General features: G+C 33.3%; 1 protein-coding gene across 2 annotated transcripts; it reads right to left on the bottom strand.

Moving 5' to 3' along the window:
- Window positions 1-2,483: 2,483 nt before the first annotated feature.
- On the bottom strand, window positions 2,484-23,970 carry LOC123699192 (growth arrest-specific protein 1-like). 2 transcript variants are annotated; one of them, XR_006752496.1, is made up of 4 exons: window positions 23,696-23,970; window positions 10,737-10,967; window positions 3,853-5,941; window positions 2,484-2,682 (listed from the first exon to the last, which is right to left on the bottom strand). XR_006752496.1 is itself a non-coding variant. In XM_045646088.1 (3 exons), exons 2-3 carry the CDS (start codon window positions 10,962-10,964, stop codon window positions 5,453-5,455), a joined length of 717 nt encoding a protein of 238 aa, XP_045502044.1. In that variant the 5' UTR covers window positions 10,965-10,967; window positions 23,696-23,970; the 3' UTR covers window positions 3,846-5,452. The 2 variants fall into 2 exon arrangements, 1 of the variants encoding a protein (XP_045502044.1); XM_045646088.1 differs by lacking the exon at window positions 2,484-2,682 and having other exon boundaries at window positions 3,846-5,941.
- Between the last annotated feature and the right edge of the window lie 1,806 nt (window positions 23,971-25,776).

Below are 25,776 nucleotides of genomic sequence, written 5' to 3'. Positions count from 1 at the left end.
TTAAATTTGCGAATTATATTAAAACACACATTGTATTTATTTCTACGTATACCCGATTCTATTAGTTTAAGGGGAATAAATATTAAATTTAAAAGAGCATTTATAATTTTATAATCGACCTACGACCGTCACATGTCCATTGTCTAGTACTTAAATGTTCCAAGTTTGCAGTTTCCCACATCCATTTCTAAAACGGATGTCGCCCCTCAGGATACATATTGTTATCTCTAAGTGCTAATGCAGATAAGTGCATTTCATTAGTGACCCTAGAGTGCTGACCTCGAGGTCTACAGCTCGAGAGTCCTTGATCCACCGGTACGTGATCATTTTGGCAAATCCACAGAGGTATGGGAACGGATGTAGCACTTATGTAACAGCGGGGTTATTACCGACAAAAAAACTATTTTGTATGAGAGGTACACGGAATTTTCAATGAAATATGCAAATACACTGTGTCATCGTTTTTATGTTTCGCTCGTTGAGTCGAGTCATGCAGGTGTACGTATTGCAACATTTTATCGATGCCCCGTTTTTATAAAAACGTTTTCAATTTGCATGACTTGAACCTTGAAAGGTTGAAGTGACTTGTGAGCGTGATAGCGTGTAGGTATTTTACCCGACTATATCTATTTAATTTTACAGCGCTATTTTCATTGTATAGTCGTTCATTATAATTTATTTGCTACCTACGCAGCTTTCCGCTAGCGGCTTGTTATCGCGCATAGAAATGTCAACCACTACACCTAATTTGAAACATTTCTTCGTATAATTTACCGAAGAGATATTTATGGATTGAAATATAAATAATTTTAAAACTGTTTCTGGATTTTATTTCAACCTTTTTCCCTTTATTAGCAACCTTCATATTCAATATAAAAATATAAGTCCTAGGAGACAAGCTATGACAATAAAACAGTTCTAATACATGTACTTTTGGGCGGGCGGTTCTAGGACCGAAATGATCTTTTGATAATATAATTTTATTCAACTTATCGAACCAAGACTAATCACACACAAGATGAAGCGATAGCAATACTGCAACATTTCGAGCAACAAAAAATATTAGCCACTCTCAAATAATCTCAGCTCTTATCTTCATAACATGTAAAAAACAAATTCAATCCATACAAAAACTATATATCAATTCATGCATGCTGAATTATTTAAAGTTGCAGTAGCAAAAAAGTACTTTTTTAAAGTGAAACTTTTATTACATCGTCTCAAACTTTTTGGTCTGTGTAGCGCATGTCGCGTGTACGATAATTATCGTAAGTTTCACTTTTACCGTGGTTTCATATCTATCGAAAATAAATTTTTAAAGCGTAAGTAATTTTTTTTTTTAAATTTTGTTCGAGATAATTTGAATCTTAAACTGTAGCTTTTGCTTGCATTAATTTGAGATTAAAGGTAGCTTCTTTCCAGGCTTATATCTACCAGGTACCTATCAATACCTACTTACCAATTTCATGAAATTCTGTTCAGCCGGTGATGCATGAAAGAGAAACAAACATCCTTACATCCTCTCAAAGTTTCGCGTTAATATGATTTATTGTATAAGTATGATCACAGACTAATAATAATATACTTCGTATACAAGTATGATTCTACAATGTGGTAGAGACTACTTCCCAAGTGGAGGATTGCAGACAGATTAAGAAATCACCATTTTTTTACTTTTACAAATCTCTATTTCTATGGCATATCGATCTGGGTAGTATTTCAGGTATTATTATTTAGTAGTCATATATCAAATGAGTGCCATTCTGTCAGTATAATCCCTATTCCTTATATCCTTTTGTACAAGCTTATGCCCGTAGCTTCACCCGCATGCTCAAAACAAATTTTCATGGTACAAACTTCCATCCCCTATTTAATCCCCTTGGAGGAAGAATTTAACAAAATCCTTTCTTGGTTGGCCAAGAATCACAGTGGCTATCTGCATGCCAAATTTCAGGCCGATCGGTACAGTAGTTTGGGCTGTACCTTTGAGTTTTATATATTATCATATATTTTAGAATGATGGAGGATAGGATACTTATTGAATAACAAAAATAAAATACCTTTTAGAAAACAGAAATTTTATTGTAATTTTGAATAATAAATACAACTAAAATCCTTATACATATTTGATTTTGTAAACAAACGAAACAAATGCAACAAATTATTATAAACTAAATTAAATCTAAATTAATAAATAAACATAATCTAAAATACTTTGTACGACATTCATATTAAAAACTCTCCAAATATTATAAAATAAAATGTATGTACAGTTTTTTGTTGAATAATTCTAATAATCTCACTTTGGTAAACTGTGGTTAATAGGGTTTCCTTAATTAATTGTGCTTTGAAATCACTTAGAAATTATAATACATTAAAACAAAATATAACAATACAATCACATACTCAAATAAACACACACACACACACACACATACACATAATAATTTTTATATAGTAGATAGTTATATCTATTGAAAATACATTTAAACTACGAATCAAAAAAATGCAGAATTTTAAATCAGAGGGGTTACTTCATACAAATAAATAGAGACAAACTTTTACATTCCTTTTTCCAAACCGAACATTAAAACGTGAAAAACATATTTTAAGATTTCTTATCTTACAAATAAATTTATTACAACTCATAAGAACATCATTATCGAAATAGTAATTCTCAACCTTAGATTACAAAATAAAGTACAGATGGAGCATGACAACCGCCCGTCGCCCTTGTCAAAGAAAATACGAAATCAAAAACAAATACGTCGCTGCACCAGTGCTATAGCGCATAAAGTGTCATGCAATACGTCAAAAATGGTTTGCAATTTTAGTAAAAAAATGCCGTCTTGTGATAATAAAACGCTGTAAAATTTGTTCCCGAAAACAAAAAAAAAGATAAAACATCGTTTCACAGGTTTTCTGTAGATTATTTGGCTGATTTATTTCTTTAATACGAATAATAATTTTACAGATATGAAGGAATACAAAACTTCAACGTATGTTGCCAGTATTTTGAAAATGAATTTGCCATTTTTATTGGTAAAACGGAAAAATGGTTAAAAGATCTTCAGGGTAATGTTGTTGGATTTTTCGATCGTGAATGTGATTATTTGTATAGTGCACTAAAGGTTCATGATAATTATTAGATTATTTTAATAAGCATAATACATTATTTTGTTACTTTTATAAAGCTTAAAAACGTCATAGTCGTTTTCGCTAGCGATTTAATTTATGTGAACTCCATGATGGATAATATGATGAAAATAAAATGTCCCGAATTCTCGACTAAAAACTACCGCTATTCGTATTCATATATTATGAAAAATAAAAAATAATATAATTATTATAGTTAATATTGAAACTTTTTTTATGTAATTTATTTAATAAAAAATTGAATACCTACAATTATTTTGTCCATATATAACTTTAGTAGGCAGGTACTTTATGTAATAAAAGAATTTAAATAAAAATTAAAACTTTACTTCTCATTTATGTATATAGCCTACGTCACTACCGCCACTAACATAATAATTCAGATCATTGCAATGAAACCTCACAACTCAAAATCGGTCCAACGGTTTATACTGCAGGGCGTGTCAAAGAAATATTATACTACATATTACATCCATAAACTCGAAAAACATAACCCTCTTTTTTCCGTAGTCGGGGAAAAAATTGGGAAATTTTTCAATATATCTGGGAACATTACACGCACACAGAAGCACCGTGTACGTACAGTGCAGCGGCGAAATGACAGCACACATAGCTTTATTGAAAATGACGATAAATTATTCGGTTTAGTTCGGCAACGCTCCATCTGTCTTTTATTTTGTAATCTAAGTTCTCAACACATTCAACTTTCACATAGGTAATTGTAGTTGCATGACATTATCACATGGCGGCAAAAACGGGGCGAGCACAGACCATGGTTTCAACTAATAAATGTCATCGCGAAGATGCCAGTTCATTCATATTCCTAGCATTATCGTGCGCTGCATTATGTATACCATGGTGCTTCGAAAGAAACATTAGTAAGCAATCATCCTGACGCGCATACTAAAAACCGCCGAGAAAACTGCCATAAGAATTTACTTGATACAACTTTCTATGAATAAGACGCATTTTTTATATTCTACGTTTCACATGTGAATAATCGATAAGGGATTGCTCGAGAATATTAAATGTTCGTGCAATTTTATAAAGGTGAATAATAAAAAAATTGAGATACTATCAGTTCAGCAATAACGTGAACACAAAGTACAAACTACAAATATTGATTTCAGAATATACGTCGGTAAATATTAATAAATATGGAACGTTCCTATAAAGTTCATCATTTCTATCGGAGATTTCTTTTTGTATCGATTCTATAAAATAATTGCTAGAGAAACAGGGGTGTACTAATGACCTTATGCACTAATAGGCAACTAAACAAAACTTACTACACGTGTGTTAAGTATCGATTTACGCGGCAACAAACGGAGCATCACACGTAAGACCTTGCTCTGAAAACCGGTTCCATCTTCTTCATTACAAGGCCCGAGTATGAAGACACCATACACATCGTACAATAGCTCTTCGAAGAATTTTCTTGCATGGAAATTTCAATTTGGGACGGTAAAATTATAGTCTCTACAAGAAGTTAATGTCCAAAGCGCATATAAGGGTCAGACATGACAAAACTATAAATGCAAATGACAAATAATAAATAACTGATGTAGTGGGAACAAATTATTCTGTGATTCATAGGTCGCACTTGACAGTGTAATTTATGTCTCAATTGACAATAAACAGTTGAAGAAACTCGAGCATCATTTGTAAGCAATTGTAGAGCACACTATTTTATTTATTACGTTCGATAGCAAAATAATCTTTCGTTTTTATTTATATACTGACACAGAAAAGAACGACGCGACTATCAAAAGGAACACGAATTTTTTAATGAGAAGCGTAATTAAGAATAGCGTAAAGGATGTGAAAATGCGATATGAAAAAAGGATAAATGGCGGCATCGCATCCCGCATATTTGTCGCGTCGACAGCGACAGATTAGTGTCACCGGAATTACGGCTGGAGACTTCCCTGACTCTGTTATATAGCATTTTTAACGATAGTGACGAGATTTTTGTCGCGGTATAGTCTTGCGTTTGACAAGTTAGGACGGCCGTTAGATCAATCGGCGTGGTGTCGGCGTCGGGGACAGTACACCCTAGCATTTGTCACCGGACCACCGGCGCCGCTGTATTTATAGCGACGCCCGCGCACGCTCCCGTGGGCGGCGAAAGCGTATAAGTCTTATTCGAATATCTATATTAACCACAAACACACTCAGTCACTAATCTATACTTCAAATGTAAATACTATGCGCTTAAACAATACTGCTCTGTACATATTTACATCGAATCTACATCTAGGAATCTTAATTAATATGAGGTAGCCCAGCTACGATGTCACGTGTTGTACTTTGTGGAGAGGAGGCATAGAGCAATTAGAACGATCGATACAGCAAAACTGTGTGCTGCAGATTGTACGACGTGATGGGTCTTTCTATGTCTCTCTTCGTAGCCTCTATCATGAGCCTTCGTGTGGTTCTTGGAGTGCTTGTGAAAGCATAGCCTCGCTAGGTTGCTCTGCATTCGCGGACAGTCATAGTCTTCGTTGCCGTCGCAACGACAGGCAGTGAGCGCGGCAGCTTTCTCTTGTTTTCTTAATATTTCTATAGAGTTGAGACATTTGTTGGAGCACTTTCTGCCACGGTACACGGAGCGGCAGAATTGGTTATAATAGTCTAAAGCTGTAGCGCACTGGGCATCGGCCAAGCAGATGAGTTGGGATAGACGACAAGAGGCTGTCGCGTCCGCAGCACCCCTCAAAACCTGCGCACGGCAGACGTTGATCTTCTGTTTTGCATCCACGCAGTATTCATCCTCACATTGGCACTGCAACAATAAAAAAATCGTTATTATAATAGAGTTCCAAAAATATACATTATATTTAATATTATAAACATTTTGGGAAAGGCATAAATGCACATCGAAAAATTTGGGCTATAAAACTTTTTACGATACCAGAACGTCGTAACTATCTTTATGAGAAAAATAAAGTCTCTATATATTTGCTTAAGTTTACACATAAATCTAAATAAAACAGAACTTTTTGCTCTAGGTATTTCTAATTTCTATGAACTTTTACATACATTTACATTCGTTCAACCTAGATTAGCGGTTAATGAACCAAGTGCAAATATGTGAGCATCTGACTCATATGGATCATTAGAATTGATTATTTTTCGTTGCCATATGTTACACATTTTCCATGGAATTGACGGTAGAAACAAGCAACGTTGACTCTACGGAACGCGTGTGGAATTCGATCGCTGGCATTTGCCATGGAACTAATTAGCTGAGGCCGGTAACGTTTAATTAAAAGTCGATATATGGATTGTCAGTAGGCAAAGTATAAAGGAGCCTCCGTCTTACGCTATGTTTTTTGTGATAGGGCAACACCTGCGCAAGAGAGCGCTGCGGTAGGTCCGATCAAGACGTCAAATCTCAAGGCTGCGCGGGTTTGCCCTGCCTTTCGATACACATTGCCCAACGGCCAACAATAATCACACCGTTACAGCGACATAATTAAACATTTGACCGGTTCCGAGTACGCAATAGTTTGGGCCCAATTATGTGTAATAATTTTAATAGACGATACCAGCCCATTGTGGATTTGCCATATAAAACTTTAACTGCTTTACTATTCAGTGAGGGTTTTATGACGATAATAAAAGAAATCTACATACAAGGAGTAAGCAAACATAGCAGAAATAAAGACACCTGCATGAAACTGAAAGTCTATGTAGAGTCATAATTAATTATTCCGTTTCAGTTACAATTATCGCGGATGAAATAAATTTCAATTGATCAATAAGGTGAAACCGTGAAATGGTTAAATCCATGTTAGAAAACACAGTACCTACATAAGTACATTTACTAAGCCCTATCTGTTTCAAACTGAATTATATCAACAAAGTTAGTCTAAATAATTTAGATGTTTGATAAAAATAAATACTACACAGTATAAATTGGCAAACCTAGCCGAATACGACTACTTACTATATATTTATATCTACTTACTTACTACATTCTGCGTTGAACTAATTAATACTAGTACTACAATAAAAATCATCATGTTCAAAGTTTTAAAGTCAGATAGTAAAAAGGGTAAAAGTCATGTGAGGTCGTCAACCGACCCCATGGTGCCGCGTAGCCGACAAATCTGACGTCTAAATTAGATTTTATTGCAGCCCGTCTGTACTAAACAACACCAATTTAACATCTTCCATAATTTCCAGATGAGAAAATACTTTAATATATAATCTAACAACACGGGTTTTGTACCGTATACCTATTATAGTTATAAAATTTTACTTAGTGTGTTTACTACTTTGTTAATTATAATAATTGAATTCGTTTTTATACAGGACAGTTTCTTCAATAAATTCAATTTTCTAAAAATTATTATAGAAATTATAAAATAAGTCTTATAAATTTATAAAGGATAGAAAAAATTCGATCACGAGGCGGGACTTGAACCCGCATCCTTCGCGCCATTCCGGGGCGGATGCCTAACCAACTCAGCCACTCGTGACCCGCCTGAGCAATCGAATTTATTCTATCCTTTCAGTTTTATGTGTCTTAAGGGACACACCGCGCGCCATCTATTGAGATGATTCAACAACCATTTCAACCAATATGAAGCACTTTTCAGTGAATACAATATTGTAACGATGGAACACGACCTTTTCTTGAATTTATATTTTTTTTTTTTTTTGTTTTTATGGCATTCAAATGCTTTATAAATATAAATTTATAAAGGATAGAAAAAATTCGATCACGAGGCGGGACTTGAACCCGCATCCTTCGCGCCATTCCGGGGCGGATGCCTAACCAACTCAGCCACTCGTGACCCGCCTGAGCAATCGAATTTATTCTATCCTTTCAGTTTTATGTGTCTTAAGGGACACACCGCGCGCCATCTATTGAGATGATTCAACAACCATTTCAACCAATATGAAGCACTTTTCAGTGAATACAATATTGTAACGATGGAACACGACCTTTTCTTGAATTTATATTTTTTTTTTTTTGTTTTTATGGCATTCAAATGCTTTATAAATATAAATTTATAAAGGATAGAAAAAATTCGATCACGAGGCGGGACTTGAACCCGCATCCTTCGCGCCATTCCGGGGCGGATGCCTAACCAACTCAGCCACTCGTGACCCGCCTGAGCAATCGAATTTATTCTATCCTTTCAGTTTTATGTGTCCCTTAAGACACATAAAACTGAAAGGATAGAATAGAAACAGTTTTATGTGTCTTAAGGGACACATAAAACTGAAAGGATAGAATAAATTCGATTGCTCAGGCGGGTCACGAGTGGCTGAGTTGGTTAGGCATCCGCCCCGGAATGGCGCGAAGGATGCGGGTTCAAGTCCCGCCTCGTGATCGAATTTTTTCTATCCTTTATAAATTTATATTTATAAAGCATTTGAATGCCATAAAAACAAAAAAAAAAAAAAATATAAATTCAAGAAAAGGTCGTGTTCCATCGTTACAATATTGTATTCACTGAAAAGTGCTTCATATTGGTTGAAATGGTTGTTGAATCATCTCAATAGATGGCGCGCGGTGTGTCCCTTAAGACACATAAAACTGAAAGGATAGAATAAATTCGATTGCTCAGGCGGGTCACGAGTGGCTGAGTTGGTTAGGCATCCGCCCCGGAATGGCGCGAAGGATGCGGGTTCAAGTCCCGCCTCGTGATCGAATTTTTTCTATCCTTTATAAATTTATATTTATAAAGCATTTGAATGCCATAAAAACAAAAAAAAAAAATATAAATTCAAATAAGTCTTATTTATTTATGGTATAGTTTTTTTTTTGTTTTTATGGCATTCAAATGCTTTATAAATATAAATTTATAAAGGATAGAAAAAATTCGATCACGAGGCGGGACTTGAACCCGCATCCTTCGCGCCATTCCGGGGCGGATGCCTAACCAACTCAGCCACTCGTGACCCGCCTGAGCAATCGAATTTATTCTATCCTTTCAGTTTTATGTGTCCCTTAAGACACATAAAACTGAAAGGATAGAATAGAAACAGTTTTATGTGTCTTAAGACACATAAAACTGAAAGGATAGAATAAATTCGATTGCTCAGGCGGGTCACGAGTGGCTGAGTTGGTTAGGCATCCGCCCCGGAATGGCGCGAAGGATGCGGGTTCAAGTCCCGCCTCGTGATAGAATTTTTTCTATCCTTTATAAATTTATATTTATAAAGCATTTGAATGCCATAAAAACAAAAAAAAAAAAATATAAATTCAAGAAAAGGTCGTGTTCCATCGTTACAATATTGTATTCACTGAAAAGTGCTTCATATTGGTTGAAATGGTTGTTGAATCATCTCAATAGATGGCGCGCGGTGTGTCCCTTAAGACACATAAAACTGAAAGGATAGAATAAATTCGATTGCTCAGGCGGGTCACGAGTGGCTGAGTTGGTTAGGCATCCGCCCCGGAATGGCGCGAAGGATGCGGGTTCAAGTCCCGCCTCGTGATCGAATTTTTTCTATCCTTTATAAATTTATATTTATAAAGCATTTGAATGCCATAAAAACAAAAAAAAAATATATAAATTCAAATAAGTCTTATTTATTTATGGTATATTTATAATTCATGTTCATATTCATCTGAATCTGAATGTACAATTAATTTAATCGCACAGATTTATGAATACGGAGAACCATTTTAGAAACCAACAATTTTTCACAATGACATCAGCCAGCATATAAAATTAACTACTTCAAATATAAGATGAATAAAAGAACATCCCGTCATGATTGACTGGTAACTGCTAACAAGAAATCATATTCGCATACAGCTCTTTATTAAAGAGTCGCGCCTCAATTGGGCAGACGCCATAAACAAGGAGAAGTGATGTGCTTGCTCCGAGTGCTCGTATTTACTGAAATGCACTTTCAATCAGTTCACGAGTTAAAAGTTAAAACACATACAGAATACAGTTGCGTTTATATTATGTTACTTCAACGCTTTCAGCTTTCATTTTGATGAAAACTTGCAATGAATAAAATAGCCCGCATTAGCAAAGACAAATAAATAAATATAGAGACAAGATAGAGTCTATAGGATCTGTTTTAGTAGGTGCTAAAAGTTAACTATTTTAAGAATTTTAACACGTTTGCCGCATATATCACTGTTAGCCGAATCTTAAATCAGAAACACTAGACGAATATTTAAGTAGGTAAACGTCCTCTAAAAATTCCATTCCTACTTTGATATCTAGCAGTAACGCTGAAGGCCACGGAGCTTAAATGGACTTTTTCACAGATTAGCAGGTAAAATAATTAATAACTAAAAAACAAGCTTTGATCATTAAATTATTGTATTGTCATTGATCCTTGATTAGTGTAGAAAGTTTTAATTAGATCAGTCCTTGAAAGTTGGTCAAAATCGAGCCTAATAAGGGAGTCGATTACATTTACAAACACACTACTCGGGTAAAACAAATATACGTGTTAATGATTGTATACTGTACGAATAAAAATTTACGTCAAATTGTACCATCAGGCTATGGGGGACACTATCAGCAAGCGATGAAACCGGCCCTAAATCCCTTACTGGCTAACTGTATCTTTGAAAATAATCAAACGTTACTTACATTCATCAACTCCTTCCCCTCTTCCGTAGAAGTTAACGCGATGAGCGCATGTTCACACTCCTTAGGACACACGCTGGTGGGCTGCGAGAGCACGTCGCTGCACAGCATCATGTAGTTGTTGAGAGCGGCGCCGCAGCCGGTGCGGTAGGCGCACCGCATGCGCGCCTCCTCGCACGGCGTCGCCGCCGCTAGCACCGCGAGCGACAGCAGAATCGCTGCCAACCACATTACCTGAACAATATAAAATACAATTAGAATTATATTCGCCCGCTTTGTCTAAAACCTACTAAATTATATATTAAAATCTTCCACTTGAATCACACTATTAAACTAACAACTGCATCAAAGTCCGTTGCGTAGTTTTAAAGATTTATCATACGTAGGGACAGAGAAAGCGACTTTTTTATACTATTTAGTGATGTTTTATCGATAAGTAGGTAAGAATGTCAATGACGGATTTACACATAATAAAATAATAAAAACTCTGTTTAATAATAATAGTTCATATTACGAATGATAGAAGTATGTAATCATTCATAAAGGTAAAAGAACTCAGTCTATCATTATTATATGATTACATATTTTCATTTTTGTAAAAAATTATTGCAGTTCTTGTCATACATTTCATTAGAATAGTTATCTCAGTTTATTATCTCTGTTTGTAGAGTAATAAAATGTAAATGAATGTTATAAAATCTTAAACGTGGTAGTAAATATTATAAGATAATGTTTAATTTAGCAAAATTGCTTATGAAACATACATAAAATGTTAACATAATAATAGCGTGTATGCTCGAGCCTAATGATCTATTAACTGTCCGCTATTGCAACAGCGATGTCGAAACTTTGGTAATCCTCTTGCAGCCTTCTGGGAAGTGTGGCCACTCGGGCCTCGGCAAACAAACAGAATCGCGTCACGTATCTCCCGACTGGCTACTAACTTACACGTTTACCGTAACACGCTAGGGCTGGCAGCGTTTTTTTTTTCGTTGTTTTTTTGTTATAATTATTTTTACAGGTAATTATTCCTAGATGAGAACTATTTTGTTATTTTATTTAACCAAAAGAATATTTTAGTTATAAAGATATATTTCTTATTTTTAAGGGACCTAAACGACGACAAAGAAAATGATAAAAAATCTGCAACAGTAGACTCCTTGATTTATTACTTAGCTTATTAAAAATGTATACCTTTTCGTTTAACAAATTGCTATTCCGCTTCTTTAGACAAAATTTCTAATCTCCAGATAAATTAATAAAATTAACCCGTAACGTTAACAGAATTCCATGATATTTAGAAACTATAGATACCTATATAAGTTAAAATATATATTGATTACGTTTATACATTACACGCTACCAACCCTACTAAATAAGATATGAGTGCAGGTCGTCGTCCGGCGGAAAGGCTGATGGTAAAAGAAAACAAAGTGACAACTCAAGATGTCCAACCACTCGCACTTCAAGTGTTACATTACAATAACAATTGATGTCGATGCTCACAAAAAATCGTCCTTATTTCATCGTAATAAAAACCACAACTCAACCCTCACACGGATTACCATCACGAGCGTGCCCGTTCATTTTGTTTAATTAAATTGTATTTTAATAAAGTATTGTAAGTTGCTTCATCGTTTTTTGTCCACGGTTAAGATCCGTGACTCGCAAGTATTCCAGTTGGATGTTTGAAATTTCGATAACTAATCGCTTTTGTCGATAAAATCTAACGTCAATATTTCGGAGAAGTGATGTCGTGATGCACGAAAGAAAGATAAAACATTAGTATCTCTATTTAGTCCCAAACTTGGAGCCTCTTTTTCCTACTACAAAGAAATTGTTGAATGAGCTTTTAAAACTTACTGTATATTTTAGTTTTCATATTTTAATAAGATATTCCCGTTTCCAGCAAGTGAATGTACTTAAGTATATTTTAAGCCTATAAAATATTTTGTGAACTTACCACAGAATATTAAATTGATATTAAAATATGTGACACCTTAAAGTTATATCACGACATGTATATAAAACCCTAAAATTAGAACGTTTGGTGGAAATATATTCTGTGACATTTCTTCACGAAAAAGTTGTCCAACAATTACCACATAAGTGTGAAAAGCGCTCGTAATTGCTCACACAAAATCAACACGTCGTCCCGATGTTTAGATTAGGAATTTTCAAGTGTTAATGTCTCCCGTGACCCGTCGTTTATTATATAAACAAGAAATATAGTTTGAATTCAGTATTCCGTTAAACCTATGGAACCCGTTAGACCGCTTATCGGATTAGTATCAAGTTTCTATTTTACACCAACACCGATATAACTTCGTAGTAAATTATTATTCATCTAAAATTGTTGTGAAATTAAATATTCAGTTTCAAAATATGGATGTATGCACATGTACTAGACTGAAAAGCAAATGAAGCGTGTTCCTGGTAGGGTTGACACCGTAATCTAGAGCTAACGTTTTTATATAGGCAAATATTTGTCTTAATATATAAGATGCTCTAGGTACTAGTATGGTTTTAGGAACTTTGTATTTTATTGAAAATTATTTTGTATTTTATATTTTATTATACCATTAAAATTATAGTAGAGTATTTTACTATGAGCTAATCATTTTTATTTAGATAATATATGCCCAAATTATGATTTAGTATGATTTGAACATACGACACTTATTTGGTATGCCAAATATTATGTTGAGTACAACCCTAGTTAGCATACATCTTATTACGTTTCGTTAAACGTGAATAGTTAGACGTTTTCAAACGTAGATCATTAATTATAATATTGTTCTGCAATTATCCAGGTAGAGACGCATTAGTATTTCTCTTTTTAGTTTTTAATCATTTTGAACCTCAGTTAATACGCGAATTTCATTCGTCTGTTAAAAATATATTTTATAAGAACAAATTAGATATCCATTAAAAAATTAAACTTATTTTGGGACATTATAATTTGATATTACCTTAAAAGTGCTGTTAAATCACTATCTTGACAGAAACTATAAATTAAACAGAATGCCATATTGAGAAAGCGCAGCCCATAAAGCGATGGCAGAAAAACGCACATTTCACGCTTTCTATAATTATTGTGGTACTGTATGCTCTGACTTTTTTAATTAGTCAGTAATAATAAGTTTTATTTATATCTTTATAAGTAAAAAATGAGATAAAACATGAGAATACTATTTCTATATTTTTAAATACTTAATTTGTTTGTCTTCAATATGGGATTTTAACTCTATTTATTTTATCATCAAGTCGTAATGTTAAATTATGTCATTTGTCATTGCTAATATTAATTCAAGGTATTAGTGCTGTATGTGGAACAAAGCAAATGCTTAAATAATACCACTAACCTAGATGCACTTAGTTAGAATTCATTATTTACAATCATATTATTTTATGTGCATCTTATGAACATAAATTGATTAAAAACTGTATTCATGACTATTTATTAAAAGCCTTTAAATTAGTTTCATAAGGAATGAATACAACTATTTTTAGGAAACTGTGTAACTTTGGTATAAAACTGAAAATAATGGCAGTTATATCATACCAATACCATATCGGGCCAATATATCTACCAATACAAAAGAACTGAATCAATTTTATAAAAATAAAAAAAAATATTAACGTATCCTTCGACCGAATGAGTTACGAAATTTTAGCACGTGATTTGAGTTCGCTTAAAGAACCTAATTACAGCAAATGATAAGACGATTGTTGGTTTTGAAAACACCCGGCGATATTGTAACCTAGATGAATGAACGAATCACGCTTGGCGATAACGTTCAAATAAAGATAAGATTCGTCGCAATTATGTCTTTAATAACCTTTTATTAAATATAAATAACTGCTATATTTACAATAAACTTGGTTACGTATGGTAATTAAGATAATTTGTTACGTCCTGTTTTTGTTGAGTGGATGTGCTACGAAAACAAATTGAGATGAATTGTATTAACTTCAAGTGAATTTGGTAAAAGTTTTGTTGATTTCTAAGAGAAATTGATTGATAGAAAATTTGTTACAATGTGCATAGAGGTAATATGTGCATAGAGATAATATGAAATGCAGATAATTTTTAATTCTTGGATTTATTCTGCACATTGCTATAACAATATCAATACCGAGAGAAATACATACGAATTTTTAAGAAGCAAAGGGAGGAAAAGCCATTTAAGTATTTACATTTCCATAACTCAAAATTGATCTTTCCATTCGACTATATTAACAATACAACTCTCCACGATTTCATTAGATATTATTAAAAAAAAACCATTTCAAAATCACACTAAACTAGAGCAATATCAGTACAGTACTCTGACGTGTTTAAAGTAAACAAACCAGCTAATTGTTGCATATTTAACAAATAATTACACGGTCTTATTTTGAGCAATAAAACATAACCTCGGGACAATACGCTTGCGTAATTGAGCGCACTGTAGTAATTACACCGAGAACATGTAGTTAAGATACTTGTTATCAGCTCTGATAAACATTTGCATTACACTATTTAATAGGTAATTTGTTATACCAATTACAATACTAATATTATAACAGACTCGTGAAATATTACAGCAATGTATTTATAAAATGATAAAGTTTCAAACTAAGGTTTCAAATCATAAACACATAAGCTCATATTAAAAGTATCTTCATTACATTGATTTTTTCGAACTACATACTTATGAAATAAAGGATCCGCACTAAAATAATGAACAATGAAAGATCAAAAACAAGCTATTTAATAATAAAATGGTACTAGATAAGTAGGAACAAAACAATATTTCGATAGCGTCAGTTCTAAGAACGATATTAACATACCGGAATGCAGGCTCATTTCAGGGAACTTGCACGGAAACAGGATACCTTCCCATAAAAGAAGTTTAATCGCATACAATTGAACTATTAAATATGCATTTAATGAGGAAAGCTATTCTTTATACGAGGTGGCGTGGAGGCTGGTGTATCATGCTTCTGCCTTCTTGCTACTGCACTTGAGATGTTCTTAGAACCCTTGTATGCGTCTTACGCCCGTATAACTCAATTTCCCATACTTCTCAAATTTCCATTATTCGAACCAAGGTCCTTATCACATGTTTCAATATAAGTAGATACTTATGAGTGCTAGGCCGAATAATACAGGCTATGCCTACGTAGAGTACCTACCATTATTACATGAGATAGCTTTTTAATGGTAGTAGTTCAATAGTACATAGTAACTTGTCACTATTACTTTTGTTAGGTAGTTGTCACTTGTAGGTGCAATAAACTCCTATTACTTTAAGGTGATTGCTACGATCTGTTCCCAGCCAATGTCCCGCTAGATGGCGCTGAATTCTACATTTCTAGTTTATTTGAGTTTTTGCGTAATTGGAAAAGATTAAGGTCGTAGGAATAGTCATGGCGATTACTGAATATTATATTTTATTTAAATATGTCATATCATTGCCTTAAAATCCACCCAATTCGGTAAAACCATGCGTTTTAACATCTGTCATTGCATACAGGGTCGTTTACACACACAGACGTATACAAAAATGATAAAGATTGAACTCTAGATGGCGTGAATGTAAAACAAGTTTGGCGTGTATGTATTTGAGTAGTTAGTAGCATATTATATTCTGAATTTCTGATCCATGCCTATTCACTCAAAACTACCTAATAACACTAATGATTTGTAACAGTAAATTATTTCAATAGGTAGGTATTTGAACATTTCCCAACAAGACACAAGATACAATAACAAATCTAATACACTATTTATTATTTTATTATTTACTAGCGGTCCGCCCCGGCTTCGCCCGTGGTACATGTTTACGTTTTCTCTCCATAAGAAGTAAGAACCATCCTCGTACTTCAAGGAATATAATAAAAAAAGAATTATCGAAATCGGTTCAGCCGTTCTCGAGTTATGCGCTTACCAACACATTTTGCGATTCATTTTTATATTAGACTAGCGGTCCGCCCCGGCTTCGCCCGTGGTACATGTTTACGTTTTCTCTACATAAGAACCATCCTCGTACTTCAAGGAATATAATAAAAAAAGAATTATCGAAATCGGTTCAGCCGTTCTCGAGTTATGCGCTTACCAACACATTTTGCGATTCATTTATATATATATATAAGATTATGTGAAAATAACCAGGAAGGTGAAAAACATATTTACGAAAACATAGTAACATATGGCTGTCGCTACAATAATTATATTTCAATTTTATCTTTTTATACCTAGTAGAACTGGCCGACGAATAAAAAAAATCGTATTAGAATACAATATATTACGGAACAAAAAAAGGATTGTAACTGAATTAGGTAGGTATGTTTGTTTCTGGGCGCACCGTTTTCGACGACGCGACGCGACGCGCGACGTAAGCGTATAGGTATAGGTACCTACTTTGCTAAAACAAACTAATAAAATTGTGTGTCTGTCTGAAAATTCGGAAAAGCATATTTTGCAAGTTTGTGATTACTTTGATAGTTTACCGATTTATAATAATTGTAATTGTAATTGTATAATATATAATTTGCAATGTGGTGAAATTTCATAAAAATCACGGGCCAATTTTTTGTTTTGAATCCCACCGAAAATATAATTGCGTTATTAGAATAATTAATTACTATACCTACCCACGATCAATTATTACAATATAGTCTCAAATGCATACTAGAGAAATATTGCAATTTGATTCAATTAAAATGCATAGCATACAAAAATAAATTCACAACACAAGAAATTCCGCGCGCAAATCATAGCGCGTGTCAATGAAATCAAGAATGTTTTATATCAAGCCGACGCGGACGAGCGACGACGCGACGCCGAACAAAAGTACCTACGACGGACGACCACGCTTCGAGTTGCCAAACACACAGCCAAACAACAATAATGAGTAATAAATTGTTTACAAAAAAAACAAGTTTTCCATTTTTCTGTATGAGTAGACAGAACTTCAAAACGCCACCTGCTACGGTTTATATTATGAACGATGGTTATAAAAATAAAAGTTATATTTGTTGGTGTAAACTATTTTATTGATCAATAATTTTGGAATTTAAAACTGTCAACATTGATTACAATAAAACGCAGTTTTATTTTATTACACTATTGTTTTTTTATCAAAACATGTATTTGAAGTACCATATAATATTAAGCTGATCCAAGCATTTTCACTCAAAACTAATATCACTAATGATTTATAAAAGTAAATTATTTCAATATACATTTCATAACCAACAAGTAAGAATAATTATTATTATTCCTACCTACAACAACAAACCTAAAACACTATTTACTATGGGAAAATAACCAGGAAGGTGAAAAACATTATATTATTATTTACGATTTCGACGCACTCGACTTTTAGTAAAATATAGTAGGTAAACATAATATTATGGTTTTGATTTTTGCTACTAGTATAAGAAAACTGCGTGTTCAAACTACTTGTTTGTCTGTCTGAAAATTCGGAAGTACTTTGGTAGTTTACCGATTTATAATAATATTGTATATATCGTTGTTTAAAAAATATTCAAACACAATAAAATATGATATACTGATTTATCACTGGTTTCAGTGATGAACTGATGAGTCAATGTTAGCCACTATACTTTCGTCATACGTGTGTATGATTGATGTGATTTGCAACGTGGTGATATTTCAGAAAAATCACGGGTCAAATTGTCCCACCGAAAATATAACTGCGTTATAAGAATAACTATACCTACGATAAATTATACATAATACAATATAGTCTCAAATGCATACTAGTGAAATATTTTATTTGAATTAATAAAATAAAAAAAAAATAAAAAATAATAATAATACAAAAATAAATTCACAACACAAGAAAATCCGCGCGCAAATCATAGCGCGTGACAATGAAATCAAGAACTTTCGAGCCGACGCGACGCGGACGACGAAGGAGCCTAACAAAAGTACCTACAATCATAGGCGGCTCGTGACAAAATTGTATGGCCGTGTTCACTTGAAATAAAACAACGAAAATAGGTACCTACAATAGCGTTAGCAGTACAAAAAAAATGAGCACCACATTATAAATGTCTATTTAATATTTATACACTAAAAATTATAGAGTATTTCAAAACGAATTCAATTATTATTTAGCAATAATTAGAAAATCCCCGAATTTGCATTCGTGATCGTATTCATAGTGTTTGTCTACACTAATATTATAAAGAGGAAAACTTTGTTTGTTTGTTTGATTGTAATGAATAGGCTCATAAACTACTGGACATTTTACCAATGTTTGCAAGTTTGTGATTACTTTGATAGTTTACCGATTTATAATAATTGTATACTTATATCATTGTTTAAAAATATTCAAACACAATATGATATAGGTACTGATTTATCACTGGTTTCAGTGATGAACTGATGAGTCAATGTTAGCCACAATACTAATCACTTTCGTCATACATGTGTATGAACTATGATTGATGTGATTTGCAATGTGGTGAAATTTCATAAAAATCACGGGCCAATTTTTTGTTTTGAATCCCACCGAAAATACATATATTACTAATTGCGTTATTAGAATAATTAATTACTATACCCACGATCAATTATTACAATTTACAATATAGTCTCAAATGCATACTAGAGAAACATTGCAATTTGAATCAATTAAAATGCATAGCATACAAAAATAAATTCACAACACAAGAAATTCCGCGCGCAAATCATAGCGCGTGTCAATGAAATCAAGAATGTAATTTATATCAAGCCGACGACGACGCCGAACTAAAGTACCTACAGTACCATTTACCTTCAGTGTACAATACAGTTTACAGACCTACGACGGACGAACAATAATGAGTAATAAATTGTTTACAAAAAAAAACATAGTTTCTAAGGTCATTAGTTTTATTTTATTTTATTGTTATTTTCTTTGAACGATTGGAAATGAAATTACTCAATTTTTACACAGAACTTTGATTTATTAGAATTATGCTCATTATGTATAAGATAACGAACGCGAATGCACGACATCTAGCGCGTCTTATGTCTAAACATCGCCTTTCGTTTAGACATTGACGCGCTAGATCTGTAATAAGTATATAGTCTATGCGCTAGATGTCGTGCTTTATGTCGTGTTTCGCTTGGCAAAAGTCACGCACACTACTGTAGAAGTGTCAAATTTTTCCGGTATTTTACTGTTGTTTTTCTAAGTAAATATTGTAAATTATTGATTAAAAAGGTCGAACGCGCACACATTTCATTATAGAGAAGTGATAAAATGATTAGTTTTAAAGAAATAGTGTCTGTGTTAAGTGTTTAGAGGTAATCAAAAATGTATGGAGGGACGGTCGGAACATCCACCTTAAACAATTCTTGTGAAATCTTCGAAGTATCAAAACTACGTTTTTATAAAAAAATGTTTCTCAATATGTCCCTATAATTATCTGATTTATTTATCAATAAGTTCTTTTTAAAAACCGCTTGATAAAGGCCGATATGCGTTACAAAATTATCATCAATAAAAGCAATCGTAAAGTAAAAATAAATTCTAAAAGATAAACGTTAATGTTTCTTTATCTACGAAGTTGTCTTATGTTTAAAGTGACGGACAGTAGCTAGAACAATGTTTAAACAGTATTATTACAGTAAACAATCCTAAAAGGGCGCAGGTAGCTCGTCTAAACTAAATAAATAGTAAAAAAATATCTCTTCATAACAGTGTAGAGACATTAGTGGCAATATTTTACTCTACATCTTTAAAGAGTTACGGATTTTTAGGGAATATGAATAATTTTGGTTGCAAATGTAGGTACCTGAAAATGCCTTAAGTTTTATTTCATGGCATGTGTGGTTCGAACGTCGAGAAAGATTGAATACGATACAAAAGGCCACTATAAATCACAAGAAGGTTGAACATACCAATTCGACACATGTGGTAGACAGCTGCTTTGGTCTACGTTTTTGTAGAAAAACGTGATTTTGTAATTAAATCAAATGCAGAAATCTTAACCTTGCTCTAGTGTCTGTTTTCTTTGTGGACTTTTAACATTATTTTTCAACAATGTACAAGTTCAACATTCAAAAATAAAATACACCTATTAGGGGAATAGATATTTATTATTGAGACGGAATAACTTTATCTTTCCCCAAAAATGCAATTAGTCTCCTTATAATTGTGCAGTTAACATGAATAACAATAATCATTATTAATAACTAAAGAAGTAAACAGGAAAAGGGGTCACACAAGCGTGACTTAATCCATAACAGCGGCCAAATATACAACAATCAGATTTGGTCGAGTCCCTTCAAATTGGCCGTAAAACACACAATTGGCATTGGTTTCTCATATCGTATGCCGTGACACCTCATAAATTGGATTAATTTATACCATTGTGTGTCGGTCGTAACTCCTTACAGAGACTGTTAATATACGTGACAATATTAGAATTCCACGACAGAACACTAAAAGATACCTAAAGCTCATGCAGTAAAAGACGTTAACAAATATAACTCAAAACAAGTTTATTGCATGTCAATTCGACGATAAGCAGTAACAGTTGTTTTGTTATCAATGAGATTTATGAAGACAATTACATTATTATGTTAACGACTAGACGCATGTCTAATGATGAAACTGACACTATCAAATCAAAAGCTTAGATAAACATGTGGAATAAACGGAAACTGGTGGCTCAGCTCGGAGATAGCTGAGTAGGCAAGACGTGTCATGAAACTTTATATCCTTGAGGACACTCATCCACAATTAAACAGAGATTACACACATGGGATGCGGCTATCGGATTTCTTAACATGCCCTGCATTAGACTAGAACGTTAGTCAAACACTTTTAAAATAACATAGTAGTTAACCATAATACAAGGAAGGCGATTCTTAGAAGGCATTTGAATAATTTTCAGCTCAACAGACGCCTCGCAAATTATTAAACTTGACGTTCAAATAATTTGAAACAATCTAAATATAGTAAGTCGTAAAAACTGACTCGTGTTATTAGTATTTTTTTTTTAGTTTCGAGGGGATCGTGACATATTTCCATTTGTGTTAACAATATGTGTATATTTTAATATCTTCGTTAATATCTCCCATACATAATGCTTATTAGTGTATTAAGGCAATTTTAACAATAACCAACAGGAATCTCATAAATCATAATATTTGGATTCACATTATGCTCTACATTAACTCAATTGAAGTTAGGTAAGGATATAATCCGTTAAAGACTTTATTTTATAAGAGTGAACTACTAAATACTGTAAAGGGTACATTCTAAAATATATTGTGAACCCTAGCTGGTACAGGTAGTAAGTTAAACAACATTATTATGGGCAACGTGGCGCTATAAATCAACGGGCGCCGTTGAGTAAGTACTGTTTATAACTACTCGGTACATCGCCGGTCCAAATAGGAATTCACGTAAGTAGGAGAAGCTATATTATAATATATTTTGGTAGCTATAGACTGTCTGCATTTTGGTGTGATATTATGAAAATGAAAATGAATTATGAAATTTATGTCAAATGTACGGGAAAAAGTCATGACAATTGACAAAATCTGATAATATAAAAATGAATCCCAAAATGTGTTGGTAAGCGCATAACTTGAGAACGGCTGAACCGATTTCGATAATTCTTTTTTTTATTATATTCCTTGAAGTACGAGGATGGTTCTTTATGTAGAGAAAACGTAAATGTGTACCACGGGCGAAGCCGGGGCGGACCGCTAGTTATAATTATTTTCATGTTTCCAACATGTTTCTGTTAAATGTGTAAGATCCAAAAAGTACCTATTTATTAAAATTACATAATGCATGATCTTATAAATGAACAGATAAATTGATAACAATTAAACTCCAATGAAATAACAAAGTATTGCATGTAAATGCTGCAAAGTTTTAATTAGTTTATATACGCAAAAGCTCCTTTTATAGTTGTAAAAATAACATTTCTAATAATGCTTTTTGACAACTCTTTTAAGCTACGCAAATGATGAATAACAACTCGTAGCCTAGTGTGTACGTATCCTTGCGCGATATATTTACGTCAGCTAGTTAATAACCCATCGTATTATTTCAAATCACGTCTACATTACAGCTAAGGACACGGTACGAGACAATAATGTATAATATTATTAATACAACGGCTATTTCTATGCAGCACCACGACTATGCTAATTATTTTTCCGCAATTTTTAATTCTGTGATGTATTTCTTGAAACTGTCTGCGTTATTTAAACTTTTAAATAATTCAATATGAGAAACGATGAATTTAAAGTAAAGGTAGAGTAAAATGAATATGAAAAATAATCTGGAAATAATATAGAAAAATAAGAACATAAATTGTAAAGAGAGAATTTAGCCAATGAAAACTGTAGATAATAGATATTGTCTCTACCCTCTCCAGTATTCCCGCGCTTTATATCTAGGTATATCAATCAATGATTGAACTGATTACGTTTCATGATATTCTTCTCTAGCCAAATGAAAGAAAATTATGCGACAATATTGTAGAGTTTGTATGAGCATTAACGGAACAACTTGCAAAGAATAATTATTATCAATAGTAGAACATACAGAGAACATAATATTATAAAATAATCCATGCAATCCATGCAAAACCTCCGAAATAATAATGCTGTATAAATGCGTAAACAATGTAGAGCTTTTCGCTCTATATTTTATACTTTAACGCTTAGCTTTAACGTAACATTAATCTATTCACTCATTTCTTTTGTTTTAAAATGTACCTAATCTCACAATTTGATGTAAATACAATAAAAATCTTTCTTATTCTTATGTAGAGTCTTACAGATAAGAAGACGACGTTACATTTATAGTAACATCTATAATACTTATTCCTACTACATAAACTTACGATAAAAGCTCTCGGAATGCGAGCAGCGCCGTGAATCTATTTATAAAAACATTACAATTAAGTTAAAATAAGATAAATGTACGTACTTTTATTTATCCGCTTTCGCCGTAGTCACATGGCTTGTGGCTCGGAAAGTTTTTGTGAACTTTTACGATCTCCCACAAAATTATCACTGTAAATATATCACGGTATACGTCACGTTTAACATTCAGCAAGTTCCAGGTGGGTTTAATTAATGGTATCACTGTGATAACGAATGTCTTGATATTTGGATTGTTATCGATTTTTAGCGCGGAGCGACACACAACGTACACTCGGCCGGCGCGCACGCCTGCGATTAAGTTGTGAACGCAGGCAGATGACAGCCCCAATGTCTTGCCGTCTTGCGTTCCCTTCCCTCCGCTAAGCTAAACACAGCTCTATACGAAATAGACTTGTCTTGTTTTTATTTACTTTTATTAGACCGACGCGACGACCGGTCCTCGTGCGACGGAGATTGTCTTCGGCTATGATGTACCGATTGGATGAAGATTGATGGTCCAAGTTATAGGTAAATCTTAGTTGGGAATAGTATGTCACAGCAACTCTATACTTTTGTATTAAATGTAGAGTTAACATTGTATTTTAGTAAAAAAAAAATGCATCTTTAATCTCTACATAGAGACATTGAAACAATACAACATCCAAAAAGTAAAATGCAAAATTTAAACATGCATTCAGTAATAAAATGAATATTCAATTCTTGAAATATAGAATTCGAAAATGCATTCAACATGCATAATTTCACTTCGGCATATAAGGTTCAAAACCGCATAAAGCCCGAGCTTTTGACTATACTTGGAGAGTTGTTTATATGTAACAAGTTCCCGAGAAAGTCATTATTGAGACCTTCGCCGGGCCATATTTTTTGTTCGGCCGGTTGTACGACTGTGTGTGTAGGTACTTATAGTGTCTTGTATAAAAAACGTTTATTTTAAAATTGCGTTGATTGAGTTGTTACGGAGTTGGCGGCGGGAGCTCTGATATTGGAGTGATTTCATGCTCACCGCATCGGTTCATAAACACCGGATTGCGTGTATGCTATTTGTATTTTTATTTTTGATACATGATAAAGTATTGAGGAAGGTTTTTGTGGATACTGAAATAGGAACACATAAATATAAAATGATGTTAACAATCGCGCGCTTTTCTTCTTTGTGATTACAGTTTTAATAATAGAATATTGTTAAAATTTTTCAAAAATCGTTTTATATGAATGTCTAGTCGAAGCGTGTTTGTGTATTTTCAAATATGTAGATAAAATCTAAATATTATAATATTTTAAAAGAAAATCGTGTTGATTACACCACTTATATAAGTTATAACTCAAGAACGGCTGAACGGATTTAATAACTCAGGCCCCGGAACCACAGACACAATAGAAAATCTATCGTGTCTGCAGTCTGGGACCGATCGGGCCGCTCGGGGCTCAATGGGTTAAAAGATTTTTGTTGTATTTGATTTGCCTTTATCATAATTATATTCTAGACTTAAATGAATGATGATATACCCTTTTATTTGTTTTCTCGCTTTTTTTAATTCTTTTTACCTTGTGCTCGTCCCGCCACTTATTGATCTTTTGCTTGTGACCTTTTACCGTGGTTGCCTGGAAGAGATCACTAATAATTAGTGATAAGGCCGCCAAATAAGTTGTAGGTAACTTACTACAAAAAACATGACATGAACAGTCCTTTTTTTATTCTTATCGGAGCCGATGTGGGTAGCGATTATTATACAAAATAAAGATTTTTAGATGATATTTCAATAACTGGTAAGAGATTTTTGAATCCGGTGAGGTACCTTTAATTTTAAGCAAGTTACAAAATGTCGAAATGAAATTCAAAATTAAGTACTTACTTAGTTAATTATATTTCTATGTATCGTTAGGTATATTGCAGATAAACAGACAAGGATTTTTAGAATACACGTACCTACTGTCTGAACTAAAAGTTTTAATAAACTTAGATACCTACCTATGTACTTATTAAAATTAATACCTATATTTTAACAAGGAACCTGGATTGTAGGTAATACATATACGATCAGGCCACGTGTCCTGACGCGATTTTAAGATTTTATACCCAACGCCGCTAAAAAAGTTTTCACTTCAAAAAAGTTCTGAAAAGCG

This window comes from Colias croceus, chromosome 17 (assembly GCF_905220415.1).
Source record: "Colias croceus chromosome 17, ilColCroc2.1".
Classification (NCBI taxonomy): Eukaryota; Metazoa; Arthropoda; class Insecta; order Lepidoptera; family Pieridae; genus Colias; species Colias croceus.
The sequence above is the reverse complement of the archived record's forward strand: the minus strand, read 5'-3'. Positions and strand labels throughout refer to the sequence as shown.

What these genes read in the sequence shown, in the direction of transcription:
- LOC123699192 (XM_045646088.1), bottom strand. Translation starts at nt 10,964, where the DNA reads ATGTGGTTGGCAGCGATTCTGCTGTCGCTCGCGGTGCTAGCGGCGGCG. An exon ending in AGGGGAAGGAGTTGATGAAT is followed by an intron (nt 5,942 to 10,736) that starts GTAAGTAACGTT and finishes TTATTGTTGCAG; the next exon opens with TGCCAATGTGAGGATGAATA.